Source organism: Microcebus murinus, chromosome 9 (assembly GCF_040939455.1).
Source record: "Microcebus murinus isolate Inina chromosome 9, M.murinus_Inina_mat1.0, whole genome shotgun sequence".
Lineage (NCBI taxonomy): Eukaryota > Metazoa > Chordata > Mammalia > Primates > Cheirogaleidae > Microcebus > Microcebus murinus.
Genome location: NC_134112.1, coordinates 47,871,814 through 47,891,497, shown reverse-complemented (window position 1 = coordinate 47,891,497; position 19,684 = coordinate 47,871,814). Strand labels below are relative to the sequence as shown.

The 19,684-nt window shown below is 36.6% G+C and overlaps 1 protein-coding gene across 6 annotated transcripts in view; it reads left to right on the top strand.

The window, feature by feature from the left end:
* The window catches only part of CDK14 (cyclin dependent kinase 14), a 542,302-nt gene that overhangs the window by 335,321 nt on the left and 187,297 nt on the right, over positions 1 to 19,684 (top strand). For 5 of the 6 annotated variants that reach the window (XM_012779596.2, XM_012779601.2, XM_012779597.2 and 2 more), the window contains one exon: positions 3,441 to 3,534. In XM_012779596.2, coding sequence (XP_012635050.1) covers positions 3,441 to 3,534 — 94 coding nt within the window. Of the gene's footprint in view, positions 1 to 3,440; positions 3,535 to 7,810; positions 19,098 to 19,684 lie in introns of those variants that run through there. The other variant, XM_076006449.1, reaches the window with a different exon arrangement.

Below are 19,684 nucleotides of genomic sequence, written 5' to 3'. Positions count from 1 at the left end.
ACACTATATCTTTAAAAATAAAAGATCAAATTCTCTTTCTGAGAAAGATAGTGGTGGCTAATACATTTATAAGTAAATAAATAAATTACAGTTGCAGGAAATATCACAGGGAGCATGGAGTTAGGGAGACCTAACCCAGTCTGAGCGGTCAGGAAGCCTTCCCAAAGAAGTAACATTGAACTTGTCTGTTCCCTACTCTGATGGAGAAAAGTTCTTACTCCTTCCCTGTGAATTTCATTTTTTCTCTGCATTCCACACACTACCACCCCTGTGCCCGATATATAATAGTTTAGATAAATTTTTTCATCTTGGATTCCTTGGCCATAGAGTATATATATATATATATATGTTTTCAAATACTTCATATCAAACTTAATTAATCTTTAATTAGTTTGCTGCCCAAATTCTTTAAGGTGGAACCTTAACTGACATTTCTCATTCTCAACCTGCAGTTCTAGACGGCTCATGTTGCTTCCAATAAAAAGCTTATCAAAATGTACAGAGGCATTTTGGTTTTGTTTTGGTTTTTTTCCTCATATAGGGAAAACTTAAAATGAATTGAATTGTGATAAAAAATCATTCATATACCTGAGACATAAATTAAATTTAGAAATTTTGAGTTCAAAAAAATTGGAAAATGTGTGAGGCTAGGTGGGTATTTATAGATTATCTTACCAGATAACTAATCCTAAAATAAGAGTTCGACCATAATGCATCCAATGACACCTTTAATTGTAAACTTTTATGACCAGTTCTTATTCTTGAAAAATTTAGATTAAGTGGGTGATAATTACATAATTATTCAAATTTCAAAAAGAAGCAGAAAAGGAGACATTTGCTGGCATAAGACTATGTATCACAAGTATAGTGCTTAGGAGTATGAATTTTTTCTCAGTAAACCATTCAGTGCAGTCAACTTAATCCATCAAGAGAGAGGGAGCATAGGGCTAATGGAGGGTAGAAAGGGGAGGAAAAAGGGAAACAGGCAACAAACAGTCCCTTTATATGACATTGAAGAGCTTCAATTGCTATTTTGCAGTAAGATAGCTCCAGTAATAGTATTCACAATAATACAGAATTCTTCTACATTAATATGTTGGTATGTTTTATATATCTACCTTGTTATTTTCTTATGCATTATATCTTTTTTATAAGTACTTTAAGTATAATTCTCCCAGCATCATTAGTACACACTCAAGCATCTTTGAACAAGATGATGTCATAGGAAACATCTATTAGAAAGGGAAGTACAAGTCCCTTAGCCAGCTAAGCAGGTAAGAGCCTATAGAAATTCTATATCATTTCATTCCAACTGAATAGAATTGAAGCATAGATTTATCTTTGAATCATTCTAAGTATCATATTAATGGAGATGATGTGGAGTAAGCATAAGATGCGGAAAAATAAATTCTGTAAATAGTTTTGACAGTGTAACAGTCACCCTCCTAACCAGCTTAGCTGTGTACTTACAGGGATGACTATGGCTTTTGCTGGGACTGCTCACACTCAAAGTTGCAGCTTGTGGTGGGAAAGATAAAGGCTGAAAGGTGGAGAATAGAGAGTATATGCGGAGTGTGGAAAAGGAAGGTGCAGGTAGCTATTTGAGATCCAAGATATTTTATGTAAACTTAAATAAGAAGACAATAGAAATGTGGGTCAGTAGTCTTAGAATTGGCAGAAAAGTTTGGAAAACCACCATACTGGAATGATATGAATAAACAGACTTACCCAGACATCTGAAGCCCCAATATTTATAAGCATATTATTGTATTTTAATATACTAATAAAATAATTCTCCCAGATACCTATGTTATCTCTCAAATCTAAAATGAAAACAACTTTTGTTAAAACCCATCTGCCTAGAGCACTGATTTTAAATTAGTTCTTTACTACTTAAATGAAATTATTTTTTATGATATAAAGGAACATTTGTTTGTTTTTAGTTATTTTGACACTGTATACCACTGGTGTTTAATTTGAATAGAAATGATGTGCTATAATGGGGAAGAGATCTTTGCAAATTTATTACTTCTTTCATTCAAAACATTGTTTATATACAACCATGATAACAACTGGAGCATCTGCAGCAAAGTTGGTCACTTGCCCTTAATCCATAGGGTTCTGAAATAAGTTAAAGACATGAGAGTTTGCTTTCTCTAAGTTGAATATGAGTGCAGCAATTGAAGAAGTGTCCCAGTGTGTTCATGGTTTTATCAGAATAGTTGCAGGAAACATAAACCCGTTCAAAGTAGAGTTATTTAAAAAAAACCTAGAGAATTTCTGGGAGGTAGAGAGTTCTGGAAAAGACACGAGAGTATCTGAACATCCAGACCTTCAGAAGGCAAGAACCAGGTCGATTCAGGAGTCTTCAGCTGCAGGAATATGTGTCCATTCATGCTAGTTCTCTGCCATTAATGTGACTTATCCCATATATATATGCTAGTGTCCTACCATCCTTCTCCCTTTGTTCTCCAAAGTCCCAGCAGAAGTATTTAATTGGCTCTCTGCCCATGCTCTGGATTGGTTGTTCTGTTGGGTTAGGTGCAGGCTGCTTGGTCTGGGAGCTAAGGACTACCTTGCTGGACTACCTTGCTAGGTAGGAACTGTGAGCATGGGAGGTTAAGCTAGGAGAGGAGGCTGAGCATAGTAGATGAGTATTTTATTGAGTAAAGGTTTAATCAGCAACCTCATAAGCAGAGCAGTCTTGTCTGCTGAAATATTTGTGGAGAGGGGCCTCATGGAGAAGATGCGTTTAAACAGGATTATAGAGGTTGGGCTGGATTTAGATATCAAGAGCAAACAGATGAAGAAGGCGGGTATTCTAGGTAGTGTAGTAATGTGAACCAAGTTGTATAGGTTTATGTTTGGCACTTGGGTACATCACTGGCTCAGTGATCCTCGGTGTAGCTGCCCTGAATCATCTGAGCACCCCGTGTCAGTGCTGGTCTCCAGCTAGACTGATTGAAACAGAATCTCTGGGGCTTGTGGTCAGAGCATAGGTAGTTTTTAAAAGTTCCCCAGATGACTGTGATGCAAAAAGGATTGAGAAACACTGAACATCTAGAGACTACAGTACACTGTGAAGTAGTTGGAAAAAGATGTTAGAACATGACTGTGGAGACTCTTCTGTATGGGGCTAAAGACTTCTCAGCTATATCCTATAGGTAAGGAGAGCCACTGGGATTCACTATTTTATTGGTGTCTACTGTCTTCTGAGCCCAGTGTAGTTGCATCTATTTAGAGATCTTTCAGGGCAGGGCAATAGAGGGGGAGAAGGAAAGCTATTGGGTCTGGGTATATGTCACACAGCTCTTGGTGCTCACCAAGAACATCATTTATCCATTCACTGCTTCTTCTCTATAGGAGAAAACTAATTCCAGATACAGTTTTCTAAGGAGAGTGTATTGAAGATTTGTAATGATTCTTTCTTCTTTGTTTAGGGGAGTCGGCTGCATCTTTGTTGAGATGATCCAAGGAGTTGCTGCTTTTCCAGGAATGAAAGACATTCAGGATCAACTCGAACGAATATTTCTTGTAAGTTCTTTACTGAGTGCGTCTCAGAAAAATTAGTTTCTAATTAGTCACTTAGGGACAAAATCTACAGTGGTCTATGGAAAGTCATTTAAACCAAATTCATCTGTTGTCACATTTGGTTCTAACATATTTTTGGATTTTTGAAAAAGCAGGAAATTAGTTAAAAATTGTGTTTTTAAACTATTATATATGAATAATATGTCAGATGATGAGAAGTAGTAGGATGTGAGAGGCAGTTTAGAGTAATGGGTTAAAAATGAGGATTCTCACTCTAGCCTGGGCAACAGAGCAAGACTCTGGCTCTGGAAAAAAAAAAAAAAAAGAGGGCGCTGACAGCAGAATTCCAAGTAATTCATATAGATACCCACCCTTCCTTGACTGTGGGCTTTGACTGGTAACTTTTTTCCATAAAGCAGGGCATGGAAAGTGGTAGGACAGTGCTTTACATGGAGACACCAGACAAACACTTTACATGGAGACACCAGACAAACACTACCTGGGCCAGGTCTTCAAGGCTGGCACCATCAAAGATAAGTCATGTTGGTAGCATGTCCCCTTGATAAGGTACTGGCACCATCAAAGATAAGTCATGTTGGTAGCATGTCCCCTTGATAATGGTACTTCACCTCTGTGGTCTTACTCCCCAAACCATAACCCCAGTCCAATTATGAAAAATACACAAACCTAAATTGAAAGGCATTCCACAAAAATCTTATTGGTACTCCTCAAAACTGTCAAGGACATCAAAAATAAGGAAAGTTTGAGAAATTTTCAAAACCCCAGAAGAGGCTAGGGAGACATGACAACTCAATGTAACATGGTCCCTGGATGGAATCCTAGAACAGAAAAGTGCATTAGGGAAAACTGGTAAAATCAAAATAAAGTTGTTTAGTTAATATCAACGTACCAATGTGAGTTCCTTAGTTGTGACAAGTGCATCCTATAATGTAAGATTTTAATAAGAGGGGAAGCTAGGTGAGGAGTACACATGAACTCTCTGTATTATGTTTCACAACTTTTCTGTAAATCTAAAACTAAACTTAAAAGCTTACTTAAATTTTTAAAAATCTGAAAAGAAAAAAATGGTCCAGAGTCAGACTATCTGGATTAATAAGTTCCTTGCTCTGTTATTTTTTAGCTCTGTGACTTTGGGCAAAGGACTTATTAGACTTCTGAGCCTTAGTTTTCTCATGGGGGAAACAGGGATAATAATAGCAACTATCTCACAGATTGCTTTGAGGAATAATTGGCTTAATGTACATAAAGTACTTTTATTAATAGAACTATGCTTGCATATAGTACATACTCCATAAATATAAGTTGTCATTATTTTCATTACATCATTTTTATGGCAAATATTTTTATTCAGTAGAACTTACACCTTAGCTAATATTCATATAAACTATTATTTAAAACATGAAATCGGAGCTAGAAAAACTAAGCTTTTTGTTAAAAGGATTTAAACTCTACATTGTGGTAATTAATATTACCATACATTTTCCTTCTTTAATAAAACTCTTGTATGAAATCACTGAGGCATATTTTAGTATGGTTCATGTCAAGAGATGTACTTATTGGATTATCATTCATTTTAGTTAAGCAAGGATGGCATTAAAATATAGCTTTCATATTAAGTGTAGGAACTGCAGTAGGAGCAGTAGGAGGTAGTGATATAAACTGAGACTCCATCACTACTGTGTTCACCTTGATGTCAGCAAAAAAATGGTGAGAAAAGGAAACTGGCCACTAGGAAATTAAAGCCTATGTGATTTCTCTTTGTAGTACCATGTATCCCTGTGAGTCCTTGCACACTAAAAGCAATGGATAAGCAGCAAAGTCCCTAATGTAGAAACCCTCCTCAAAGTGTGGTCCTATTGGATTTTTCTTCCAGAAGCCATCTGTATCCACTTTCTTTCAATTTTATTTTATTTGATATCTATAAATTCTCACACACAAATGCTAAAGGGATTTCTTATGATTATAAAAATAACATATTTTAATAATCAAAAATTCCCACAATGTCAAAAAGTATAAAAGCTGAAAAAAAACCAGTAGTACAGATTTTCTCTGTACTACTGTCCAGAGAAAATCACATTTACTGGGTGTGTGTATATAATATATATATATATATCATTTGTAGATATTTTTCTATGCATATTTAAAAAGATTGAATATCTTGTATACTATTTTGTAACCAGCTGTTTTCATTTACCAATTTTTAATTAACACCTTTCATTGAAAATTCAGAAACCTATCATCATTCTTAATGACAGGGGAGTGTTTCACTATGTGGATGAGACATTATTTACCTAACCAGCCCGATACTGGTAGCTTGTTTATAGTTTTTCACTATAATAGAGTGCTTCCAGGAACATGTATTGCATGGTATCCCATTAGTTAAGAATAATTATTAAAACTGAAAGTTCTTAATGTAATAAAATTTAATTTACGTAAATTTATTGACTATTCTTATACATTCATCCCTTCCTCTATATTCATGAAACCTGCTCTCCTCCCTGTTGCCAAGAAAACCTCTTATTGACTTCATTGGGATTATATTGAGCCTATGGAAATAATATAAAATCGAGCTTTCTCATCCAAGAATAAATTATTCATTTTATAGCCCTTAGGATAAGTGTACAGTTTTTATACCCTATTAATATATTTTGATTCAGTTATTTTAAATAAATTTTCCATAATAATTTTCTTAAAAATATAAGCTTTTCTATATATTTTGTCATTGGAAAAACTAGGATGAGAGGAAGTTTTAATGGGTTTTAGTTTGCATCATATAAAGTTTTATGCAGAACTCATCTCCCAATATTCAGCATTGTTATTTATCTAAAGCTCAAGCATAAGTATAATAATAATACCACCAAATTATATTCTGAGAATAATTTCTTAAACTTAAGATTTCACTTACTGTTTCACACTCTGAGTAGCTATTGAATAATAATTATTTAATGTGTAACATTGTCAAATTACTGATGTGTTTTATGCTAAAACCATTACTTTACTTGAAATCAGAAAACTTCAAAAGGGAATCATATAGAAAGAAATGTCTCCATTTAAATATTACTTTAGGATGAATTTTAAATTTCCTTTTAGAGGAGAGGAAATGGTTATATAAATGAGGTATGTGATATAGCAATGGAAGCAAAAAAATGAGTTTCATGAAAGCATAATTTATTGACATAGCTTAGTCAAAGTTTTCATTTGAAATATTTGTACAATATAAGTAATTTCCAATGGGTAATATCTTATCGGATGGCTTCCTGTAACGAGATTTTGCTATTATTTCTTAATTTTCTGGCATTAGTTTCCTCACTTTATGGGTATTCAGAGACCTTTGAGCTGTGACTAGGCTTTTAATAAGTCAGAGAAATAAATCATTGTAAGTTTCCCAGGGGATTATTGATACACTGAACCATTGTTTGCTTGCTAGAGCACAGAGACCCTTAAATGCAGACAAGCATCATGATTGATAACAATATATCTTTATTTACTATAGTTATTTTACATGTGTAATGCTTTTTACAAATAAAATGTCCTTTGATAATTAGGAAGTAAAGATCATCTATATGGAATTGCTGCTTTAGAATTAAACGATGTTATATTTTTCCCTGAAGAATTAGAAAAAACCAGCTGAAGAGAAATCTACAAACTTCCTTTGACATTAAATGTTATCATCTTAAATATTTTATTTTCTCCACTGAATTGTTTAAATTTGCAAGTGCTAGCTATATACCACATGAAACAAGCAAGCCCTCTCAGGACTGGTATGATCGTTGGAAGAGGAAATTTTACAAACCCAGTATGGTTAAATCACCGAGAAAAAATGCTTTTCCTCCGTGACCTTTTCTGTCTTATCTGAAGAGGAATGACTATTAAATCGTGATTAAATGGGCTTCTAATACCAATTGCCAGAGACTCTTTTCTAAAGTGGCAGTTGTATATCTGGCCTCTAGTAGAGCATTGCCAAGGAGATAATCAACTTTGAAAAGTCATGAAACATGGCATTATTTGGTTTGTTTTGTGTTTTAATACAAGGATTAAGTCCATTCATTTGCCTGTGAACTGCATGTAGAAAGGTGGTTAATAACTTTGAATCACAAAATTAATAGTTTGTTACCCCAGATAGCTAATATAATTAGCTCCCACACACTGAGTCTTTATAAAACATGTGAAAGGCAACAAAGATCAGATAATAAAAGCTTTTATATTTTTCTTTCTAAGGCTTTTTTTTTTTTTCTTTTTCTCCTTTTTTGGTGGAAAGGAGCAGTTCACATTTTTAACAAGTCCAGTGAGTTCATTTCTGGAACATAAAAACTGTGTTCATATATACAAGATGAGCTGGCTATGCTGCAATCTGAGATTTCATCATTAAATCATTTTCATTGAAATTGTGATGCTCCTATGCAAGAAAGGAAGGAAGGTGATGGAATTTTGACAAATTATATTCAAGATATTTTGAATTGCCAAGTGAATAAGCACCTATTTCTCTAAGCAGCGACTCTACTCTTAAGTGAAAAGAGTGATTTATTTTTATTTCTTCAGCATTTCCCATTTTTTAATGTGGCATGATATATTCTATTCACTGCCATTAAGGAGCAAATGTATTCATCCAGTTGAATATATATTCAGAGTGACAAAATCATAACTAATAAAAAAATTTGTATTCTAATCGTATTGTTCCAAATTGAAAAAGAATTCTACTTGGTGGAAGCCTGGGAATATGTGTCTCTCTCACTGCAAAACAGCTGAACAAATGGCAGAGAGTGCTAAGAGTGCTTGCACAGCTGTTTGAAACCTTTGGCAGACGCCTCTGGGTTTGTGTGGCTCATAGCCCAATGTACAACAGCCATGACGAGAGGAGCTGGCATGATTCTGTTTTTCAGGTCTGTTCTTTTTCTCTTTGAATGTTGCTAACCCTGACAGTCCCACCCTGCCCTGTCTCCTGGGTCCCCTGGCTTGCAATGAAATTCATTTACCAGTTGTTAAACTATTGCACGTTATTTGATTGGAACAGTTGTTAAAATACTCCTCTTCGTCAATATATGGCATTCAGAATTTGAAAGTAAGTGTGTGGGGAGGGGGGAGGCCACTTGTAACTGTGAAAGCTGCTACAGTGCTCAGTCTGGCATTTGAGTCAGATTCTGCCTTAAGCCACTGTGCTTTGCATTGAACTGACTATAGAGATATAGCCTGCAAACCCATTTCCTGCCTTTATTTCCCCATTGTGGCTCTCTTTCCAGGGTCTTGGACCTGGAACCATAATCCTGTGGCTTTATGTTTGGCTAGGGCAGCCTTATGGAATGTAAGGGAAAGCAAAAACTGCCTCCTTTGGTGGTTATTACCATCCAAGTGGATGTAGCAGCCTTATTGTTGAGATGGAATATTGGCATAGCAGATTCGTATCATCACTATCATTATTGGATTTGCTTTAGGTCATTTCCATGACACTATTTCAGCACCTACTCTGCAACACTAGGTACAAGAAAAAAGTGAAAGAACTGTGTGGGACTTTGTCAGCCCTGGAGAAAATGGCCTTGGCAATCAAGGCAGACAGGCAAGACATACTTTAGGGATAGAGTCATGAATAATTGCTGAGCCACTGAGCAGCAGATGGGAGACCCAGTAATAACACTGGATGCTATGTTAGTTAAAATGTAAGAACTCTAAGAGTTAAATATTGGGTTTATCCTTAATCTAAGGTTCTGTGTCTCTTCCCCACCTCCCAAACAAGTCACCTTTTCAAATTGGATAGTAGTTTCTACTTCTCTAAAGGGAAGAACTGAGCTGAGTCTACTATTGTCTTGCAGCTCTAATCATTTTAATTTTAAAAAATGCTTGATATTACAGTATTATGCATAAGGATCGTGGGTGTTTAAAGAGAAAATTGCTAAGAAAATTTTTGTTAAGCATTAAAGTATACGATTTGAAGTGAAAATAAGGGAGAAAAGGAGACATCAGGCAATTGTATAGCAGTGGAAGGGGGCCAGCAGGAGTCTGTCCTGTGTGGGTGGAAAGTGAGATTGAATGTTCAAGACTTAACTCTCCTGCCTGTAATCCTAGCACTCTGGGAGGCCGAGGGGGGAGGATTGCTTGAGGTCAGGAGTTTGAAGATCAGCTTGAGCAAGAGCAAGACCCTGTCTCTACTAAAAACAGAAAAAATTAGCTGGGTGACGAAAAATAGAAAAAAATTAGCCATAGTGTGCACCTGTAGTCCCAGCTACTCAGGAGGCTGAGACAGGAGAATCACGGGAGGTCAGGAATTTGAGGTTGCAGTGAGCTAGGCTGATGCCATGGCACTCTAGCATGGACAAGAGAGTGAGACTCTGTTTCAAAAAAAAGCAGACTGAACTTTGATAGGTTAAGCATTTTATTCATAAAGGAATAAGGAGTACAGTATAATTTTTCAACAAGAGAGTTATGTTAAAATAGCATTTTAGCAAAATTAATACATCATGATAAAATGATAAATTCAACTCTGCAAAGATTGACAGAAATCAAGAACTAAGCAATACATGTTGGAGTGAAGAATACTGAAAATATTAAGCAACAATTTTTAAGTTATTTTTAGAAAAACAATGGGGGCAATAGTTTATAGTACTGTACCTCCCACCCTGGAACAAGTACCCCTTAATTTGTACATGTTTCCTTCAAGCCTCATCAATAGGCATAATCATTTACATGGTGGCAAACCTTTTTTAGAACACTAACTTTCTATACATAAAAGAAAATTTTTAAAAATAGTATGAGAAAAATATCACCACTGAGACATAACCAGTGTTAAACATTTTTGTATTTCCTTTTCTAGTTTTTCACAGTTGGGGTTCATAATGCATTTATGGTTTTGTATTCATCGTCTCTTTATTGTAACATTAAATAGTGAGCAATTTCCAAGCCATTAGTATGTACTAGAAAATAATATTTTAATTATACTATAATATCTTATAAATGTGCCCAGATTTACTAATATATTCTCCAATTACTAGGTAATTTGTTTGCAATTTTTATGCTACAGTAAACATTGCATATTTACCCCATTAAATTATTCATTTATTCAGCAAGATTATTAGGCATCTGTTATGTACTGGTCACTGTTCCCACAGGTGGTGGTGAACCAACAGACTAAGTCTCTGCTCACCTCCAAAATACAGTCAACTGAGCTGCGTTTGAATAGCTGCCAGAAAATCAGATTAGGATGTTGCAAAACTATTGTTATTGGTCTTGGATATAAATGATGAAAAAGAGATGGGAGTCAAATATAGTTAAAAACTTTCAGATTTGGAGAACTAAGTTAGTGAGGTCATGGAAAATAATGGGGACATTGAAAAGGAGTAGCCACCCAGAGAGAGGAGGAAGAGAGTTCATGTACTGGACTGTGGGTGATAGCAGACGAGCCCAGATGCCCAGCATATAACTCCCACACAACAGAATTAGGAGACAGATGGGAGTCAAGGGGTCATTCACCCAAAAGAGACAAGGATGGGTCCCCAACCATGCTGGTTCTTAAATCGTGAGAAGGTAGAGAGGAAACGTGGTGGAACAAACACTGCCTGAACCTCAGGGGATGCTCGTGCTTTGTGGGGTGGGGAGAGGGTGGGGAGCTGGCCCAGGAGGGAATCAGTGCAGTGACATGGTCAAGGAAAGGGTGAGCAGCAGAGAAGTGAAGAATAAGAGAGGAGAAAAAAAATCACTCCCTCAAGGGAGATTATACGTCATCTCAGAGCTAGTTAGCTGGTAGGTGAGGGGAGTTACGAGGACAGAGCTGTTTCTTTCTCGTGTTCCCTTAGCATGTTCTGCACTCTGCCCATGTAGTCTGTGGCACATTGTGTGTGCTCAGTACATACTTTTAGCTCAGAGGCAAAGAAAGATTTCCTGCCAAAGGAGTGTAAGAGTTGACCCAGAAAACACATCTGGGTTTAGTTAGGAGAGTTGAGACTTCCCATGGCCTTTCGAAGGAGACTATGATTCTCCTTGAGGTCCACAGAGCTGGAGGAAGATGGGTGTAGCCTCTAAGGGAGGCACACTCCCAGGTCCCCCACTCCTGGCTCTGCTTTTATTAAGATTTTATGCGTAAAATAGATCTCCTTGCTGAAATAAAGGTTGAAAACCCCTGAACAAATAATATTTTAAGGTACTTCAGGGTCAATAGTTCTATGAAAAAAAAAAGGTTTATATAGATGAAAATGTTGAAGGGAGATGCAGTGAAAAGGAAGATGTTGGAGAAGTAAACACTGAGGGATTCATATGTGGAGACATTAGACCAATGATCTATAATAATAAAGAAAATGTAAGCTTATAGAGATGTTGGCAGTAAACTTCAGTAGGGTCATTTGTCTTAAGCAAAAACTAAGACAGTGTGATATCCCTCTATAGAATATCTCATCATGTTACTTTTTCAAAGAAACTTCTATTAGAAGATAAGCTGGCTGTTACATAGAGATTTTAATTAGCTGTCATGGTGAATTTTTTTTAAGTTTCAGAATATTTGTACAGGGGTACAAATTTTTTAGCTACATGAATTGCTTTTGTGCAGTTTGACTCAAAGTTATAAGTGTGCCCATCACCAGATAGTGTGCATTGTACCTGTTAGGTATGATTTTTACCGATCCCTTAAAATTTTTTTTTTGCTCCAATTATTTTTGCTCCAATTATTTTTGCATTATAGTGTTACAAACTTTCTATAAAATGGAAAATGAAGGCATTTTAATCAAATCATTTTCTAAGTTTTTCATTTCTTCAGTAGATATTTATTATGTACTTACTGTGGGCTAAATACTCCTTTCCATGTTATGTGGAGACAGCAGTGCACAGAACAAAGTCCCTGCTCTTGTAGAACGTAAACTGTAAGGGAAGATAGACAGTAAGCAAGTAAATACATATTTTGTCTCCTATGCGCTGCTTTGTGAGGTGCTATCTTACATACTTTGTTCTGGGGATTTTTCTCTCAGAATGTGATACTGGTTCATTAAAGGTTGGGAGAGCACAAAACACACAGATCCCAGGCATCAGAGTGTTTCCAGCAGAGGGAGTAACCAACTTGTGTGTGTTTAGTGATGATAGTACTAAGCTACAGTTCTCATGCCAGAATTTGTTAAATTCAGGATCATTCTCCCTGGTGACCTCTGATGCTTCTGTTACTTTGACTTCCACAGAGTCTCAAGTACATCTGAGTGCATGTTCCAAGCTGGAATTATGCTAAAGCTAGAGATTTGGACTAAGTTAGTTCACCATGAGAATTGGTATAGACAGAAGAAAGTGGACGTTGTTTTCTGTTTTGGAGAATAGATGATGGTTTAGAGGAGAGGATAGAGAAAGAATGTCCAAAGTATGAGGACAGCCAGAGAGCAATTTTTTTGAAAGTCAAAAGTGGAAGGATTTCAGGAGGGAAAGATTGATCAGCTGCATCAAACACTACAGCAAGGTCAGTGGAGGACGGTGCTGAGAAAAGGCCACTTGGTGGTAACTTCTGACAGAATAGTTTCAGGGTGCTGGATATGTAAAGCCAGGTTACAATAGGTTTAAAGAGTGAGTGGGTGGTGAAGAATTGGAAAACCTAGAGTATAAACAATGTTGAGAATTGGGTCTGCGAAGAGGATTGATGTCGCCTTCAGGGTATTTTTCAGTCAGTATTTATACATTTTATAATATATAAATATTATCAATAAATATTTTTAAAATAATGAAGACTGTGATGTTTGTAAGGTAAAGGACACCAACGATACAGAGGGCATTTTTGATGGATCAGGGCACTGGAGCAAGAAGGGAAGATGGGTGGAAGAGATAGTCCTTGAAATGAGGATGAAAAGTTTTTCTGAAAGATAACAAAAAAGAACAGGAAGGAACGAGGGGGAATTTGAATAAATGTTGTAGGGGAGAAAAAGGCAATTTGACAGTATTGTGATCTCCATTATTCTCAAATGAGAGGGATTGGGTGTAGCTGCACAGTGATGGGCACATGTGGGCAGATGTTGAAGGGAATAGATAATGTTTGCAATTCTGGTGCAATAACAAATGACTTACAACTGATATGACTAGAGGAGGAGATAGTTGCTGACCACATTTTTAAATCTATTGTTGATCTGAGACATTGTTATAGAAATACAAGTGCCATATTTCCAATTTCTATAATTCGTAATAGTTTATTTTTCTATTAACATACGATTGCTTTTAGGCATATCTGTCCTACATGTAAATATTTCCCAGCTGTAAGCGTTTTTACCAAAGACAGTTTTGAAGGCTTTGGTTTACCTCTGTGGTCCAACTGTCTTAAATGTTTTGGGAAATGAAATTTTAAACTTATTATATTCTTATTTTATTATACTGTTTTATTTATATATGACTTTATTATCAATATATAACTACTTCCTGGTGGATCCTGATTATCATTTGTCAATCACCTCAAAACAGTTTGGCTTGAATGAACAACAATCATTTTTAAATTATCTTTCATGGTTTTAGGATCAGGAATTCAGTAAGGGCTTGACTGAGCAGTTCTGGACTTCAGTAATAGACATATGGTGGCTGGAGCTGGACCAATCAGGGGCTGTAGCAGTTGGGGCTGGCCAGACATCTGTGTCTCTCTCTTCACGGAGTCTTAGAGCCCTCCATGGTTCTCTCCAAGTGGGCTGAGTTGGGCTTCCTTATGGCATGGTGGTTGGGTTCCAAGAGTGGGTGTCCCAAGAGGACCAGATGGAAACTGTGTGGTTTCTCTCAATTTAGTCACGGAAGTCACGCAGTATCTCTCTGTTGGTCACATCAGTCACAAACTGTCATCCAAAGTCAGAGGAAGAGGATGTATACCCAGTTCTAAATAGGAAGAGTGTCAGGAATGCTGGGACCGTGTTTTAAAACTGCCACACTGACCATGTAAATTTTCATTGGGGCATATCAACAAGCCAAGCTGCTAAACTTCTTTGCAGGGGGAAAAAATTCCAGGAAGTAATTTTATCAAGCTTTTGAAATTTTTGTGGGGTTTTTTTCCCCCCTATTCCTTATAGCCATTTCAATACTGCTTCCCATGATAAATATGAAAGCGTGAATTATCACAGAGTATCACTTGGTGGGTCATGAGGTACCTCATTTGCTCACCCTTTTTTCTTTCCCTTTTGACTAACAAGTTCACAGATGTGTCAGACTGAGAAAGATGGTGAAATCCTGCCATAGCATGACACATCTGACGCAAGTGAGGAGGTGGTGACACTTCTTAGCAAATTCTCAGAATGTCATCTGTAAAGCGTAGTTTCATAACTCAAATTTTGCATTTGAGTAAAACTTACTTTCATTTGCAACCTGCTTCCACACATAAGTCTTTTATTCCGTAGAACGTCACAGGTGCTATCTCTTGTGGTAGCAGCACCTAAGATGGCTCCTAATGGCCTCCTGGCAGGTATGCCCTTTTGTAATGCCCTCACCTGGAGTGTGGGCTGGACCCAGTCACTTGCTTCTAATGGATTGAATATGGCAGCAGTGATCGCCTATCACTTCCAAGACTAGGTGACAAAAAGATTGTCACTTGCCTCTTTCACACTTTCTCTTGCTCTCTTACTGGCTCACTCTGAGGGAAGCCAGCCGCCATGTTGCAAGTTGCTCAATGGAGGGACTCTCTTGCCAAGAACTGATGTTTACAGTCAATAGCCAGTATAGACCAGAGGCTCGGCGCAAGCCGTGTGAGTTTAGAAGTGAATCCTCCCCCATTTGAGCTTTCATATGAGACCACAGCCATGGTTAACACTTTAATTGCTACTTTGAGAAAGACCCTGAACTAGAGGCACCTACCCAAGGTGATCCTGGATTCCTGACCAACAGAAACTGTGAGATAATAAGTGTTTGTTACTTAAAGCCACTAGGTTTTGTGATAATTTGTTCCATAGGAATAGATAACTAATATCTTTTAAAATCCCATGACCAAGAAAGGATAAGTACTATTTCTCTTGTTTCACAGTTGAGGAAGTTCTCTTTAGAGATCACCTGAACTTGCTTGAGAAGACATGATTACTATGTGTTAGAACTGAGACTTAAATCCTAAACCTGCATACTCTTCCACCAAAATACTTTTGGTTTTGTCTTTTTGTTTGGTTCATTGTTTTTGCTCTGATTCTTAACCAGGACTGTCTTAGAATGACTTAGAAATCATTTCTTGAGTACACATTCTGAGGTACCAGTCAGGGCCTCTTCAATCAGAATCTCAGGGAATGGGACAATATCTGTGTATTTAAATAAATAAGCAGGTCCTGGTTGATGAGTTCCCCTTATTAAGAACCTCCACTCAAAAAGATACATGTGGTCCTTTGCAATATTAAGCAGGTTTTAAATTTTCTGGTATGATGTGACAATAAGAATATAGAAATTGTTATTCAGTTAAAGTAAGTCCTGTGTTTCTTACAGAAATACTTTTGATATGACCTTAAGGGACCTGCCCTTCTAATGAGTGTATTCATGGGTTCTTTCACATGGCTTTGTGTTAATAATACTAAGTGACTATTATTAGAATTGTGTACACAAGCAAATGAAGATCTGTAATCATCACATCCTAGCACTGCAACTTCTTACCTTGCCTGATCACTTCATTAACATCCTATTTTCCACCCTCATTTTGCAACCTACCTTTCCTAATGCTTCAGAAGACTTTCCCCTCAAGGGAAAATCTGTCCAGACTGTTGATCATTTTGTGAGGCATGAGTGCATTTAAAACCTGACCTTGTAACATCTTCTGCCCAACCCCCTGCAAGCAAAAAGCCTCCACAAAACATTCTATCCTAAGTTGATCTCTCATGTCTCATTGTTATATAACTTGATAAAAAGCTATGGGTGTTTGATTAAAATTTATCATACAAAATGATCTATCGAGGTCATTGGAGCATATCCCTTAGAGAACAGTTTTTTCGTAAGTCAAGTTAACAGATTATCTGACCTTGGAGCTGAATTTGTCCTTTATCTCACTTTTCTTTTTTGACAATGATAGTCAGACATTTTCCAGGTAATGTACATGTGTGTATGCTATGGCATTTTGTATTCTTCCTAAAATCTCTTTATTTGAGAGTTTAGTTGTACTGGAAAAGTGTTGAAAACTGTGTCTTTTAAATGTATCATTCAATGGATTTTTTCTTAGTATAGTATCTAATATAAACTTGGGCTTCTGTTAATTTTGAATAATTCTAGATATTAAAATTATCAGTGAATCTCAGACTCTGGGAGTATATTCTTCTCCAGGACAAGCACAATTGTCAGTCTTGTCATACTTTATCTTTCATGTTGGCCAACCTCTGGTAAAGATACAAGAATTGGTTTAGGGATACATCCTGTGCTTTACACCTGCTAGATTGTCCTCTTTCCCTATCTCTATTGTCTAAGTATAACCCATCACTGGAAATATTAAAAATGTTCCCCATCCCCCAGTGATTTTTTCTTTGATTTCCTAATTGGAAATTCTCCTTCTTTTAGACCTCTTGCTTTCTCTTCCCAAACATCTCTACTGTCTTCCTTCAGTTTCTACCTTGCAACAGCAGTTGCTTTTGCTCTTATTCTCCTAATAAGAGTTTAGGATTTGGGAGTAGGGGTTGGGAAGGGAAGGAGTACTTTGTGTGGAGAAAGCATTAGTGTATGCCCTGATGCTGTGTAAATATTGACTCGTGATGACAGAATTATTACAGAAGCCAAGGGCAATTATTAAACTTCCTTGTGTTTCTTTTTAAATACGCCTTTTGGAGAATTCTGTGGGGATGACTTTAAGAACCACTTTAAAAATTAAAGCTAGATTTCCTTCTTTCGTTTGTTTAAAAATAGATGCAGGTTCATGTTTTCCATTAGTTTCTCCTTTTGCAGTTCCTTGTTCTAATAATATGTATATCACTAATGGCAGATAACATTTAACATTCAGATGCAAGAGTTCATTTTATTAAAGTGCAATAGAGCAAATTACTATCAATTTGCTCTAAGTAAAATTCAGTATTAAAAATGTTTCTTGTTTGCCAAGTAGAAAGTAAATAGCTGAAAGGTGTTAATAAAACCCTATTCGGAGAATAATATTAGATTCATTTCTTGGATCCCATCTTATTTGTAATAATATGAAGTATTGCTTATCTCTCATACAGAATAGTGGTGTATGCACATGTAATCTGATTTGACTTTTGGGATATGATTCAAGTCATTCAAGCAGTTGTGTCTTTGATATGCCTGGCACTGTGCTTCAGTGAATTTATGTTTTGAAGAAGTTTGGCAAAATTTTTATTGAATTTTTTTTTTTTTTTTAGTATTTAGTACTGGGAGTGCCACTCTGAGGGAATTGGGAAGCTAGATCATGAGAGAACTATATTTGATTGGCAATTCCTTATTAATTTTTTTCCTTACAGTGAAAATCCTTTTTAGACTTAAATAATCAGATCATGCATAGAGTGGCATGTCTCATTATTTTGATCTTCCTGATATTCCACAACGTCAAATTAGATGTGAAATGAAAAAGGCACTAACTTTAGTGAAATTATAACCCTCTTCCTAGAAAAAAATATTTTAGATGACTGTAATACAGTTTTTGTTCATCTTTCTAAATGTTAAGCTCAATTTTTACAAGCAATAAAAGAATGCTGGTGTATGAGAGATCTCTGTACCTTCCACTCAATTTAGCTGTTAATCTAAAACTCCTCTAAAAAATAAAGTTTATTAAAAAGTGCAGTGGATGAATAAAATCAGAATACTGTCTGCAAAATCCATCCCCCTTTTGAGTTAATAGTAAAATTCTCTTTTTAAGAATTTTATCTTATTTCTGTCAGGGAGACACAGTGTGGAAGGGAACAGACACTTAGGCAATAAAAATATTTATTGTCTTTCAATTTAGCGGAAGGTGGGGTAGAGAGGTGTCTTAGTGCGTTTTCTGTTGCTACAATAGAATACCACAGACAAAGTAATGTATAAAGAAAAGAAATTTCTTTCTTACAGTTCTGGAGGCTGGGAAGTCCAAGGTCTGGGGACTGCATCTGGTGAGGATTTTCTTTCTGTGTCTTAACATGGTGGAGGCATCACGTGGCGAGAGGGCAAGAGCATGTCAGCTCAGGTCTCTCCTCTTCTCCTTATAAACCCACCAGTCCTGTTATGAGAGCCCCACCCCTGATGACCTTGTTTAATCCTAATTACCTTCCAAAGGACCCACCTCCAAATGCCTTCAACATATACATTTGATGGTTAGGTTTCCAAAACATGAAATTTGGGGAACACATTCAAAACCATAGCAGGAGGTGCAAAAGTAGGTAAATACGAGGCTCTGAAGCAAAGGAACTAACAGTAGTATAATAACAGATTCAGGTTGAGGCATTAGAAACCTATCATTTGTACTCTGGGGGTAGGGAGTATTGTTAGGGGACATCAACATCGCTGATAATCTTCTTCCTATGTACTTAAGTTGGCATGCATTGGTTAAAATGGGAGCATTCATTTGTTTGAGCAGACCCCTATCAATATTACTTCAAGAAAGGTAAGAGATGCTGTACCACATTGTTGCTCACACAAAACTCAGCAACTTTAGTAGAAAATCATCAATCTTTTACCTTTGAGTTTTAAGATAGAGAGTGACCGGCCGGGCGCGGTGGCTCACGCCTGTAATCCTAGCTCTTGGGAGGCCGAGGCGGGTGGATTGCTCAAGGTCAGGAGTTCAAAACCAGCCTGAGCAAGAGCGAGACCCCGTCTCTACTATAAATAGAAAGAAATTGATTGGCCCACTGATATATATATATATATATAAAAAAAATTAGCCGGGCATAGTGGTGCATGCCTGTAGTCCCAGCTACTCGGGAGGCTGAGGCAGAAGGATCACTCGAGCCCAGGAGTTTGAGGTTGCTGTGAGCTAGGGTGACGCCACGGCACTCACTCTAGCCTGGACAACAAAGTGAGACTCTGTCTCAAAAAAAAAAAAAAAAAAAAGATAGAGAGTGACCTATTTGTTCAAATATTAATATTTTGTGATTAAAAAATATTGAATTATTATTGTTTACTAGTAAACTATTCTATCTCAGCCACCACTTTAACATTTCTTTAATAACAATTTGAAAAATTCAACGACTAAGCCAAATGATGAAATAGTTTCATTTTCTCTACTAATATATACATTTTTGTCCTCTAATTTCTAAAGTAATGATTTTATTTATGAAAA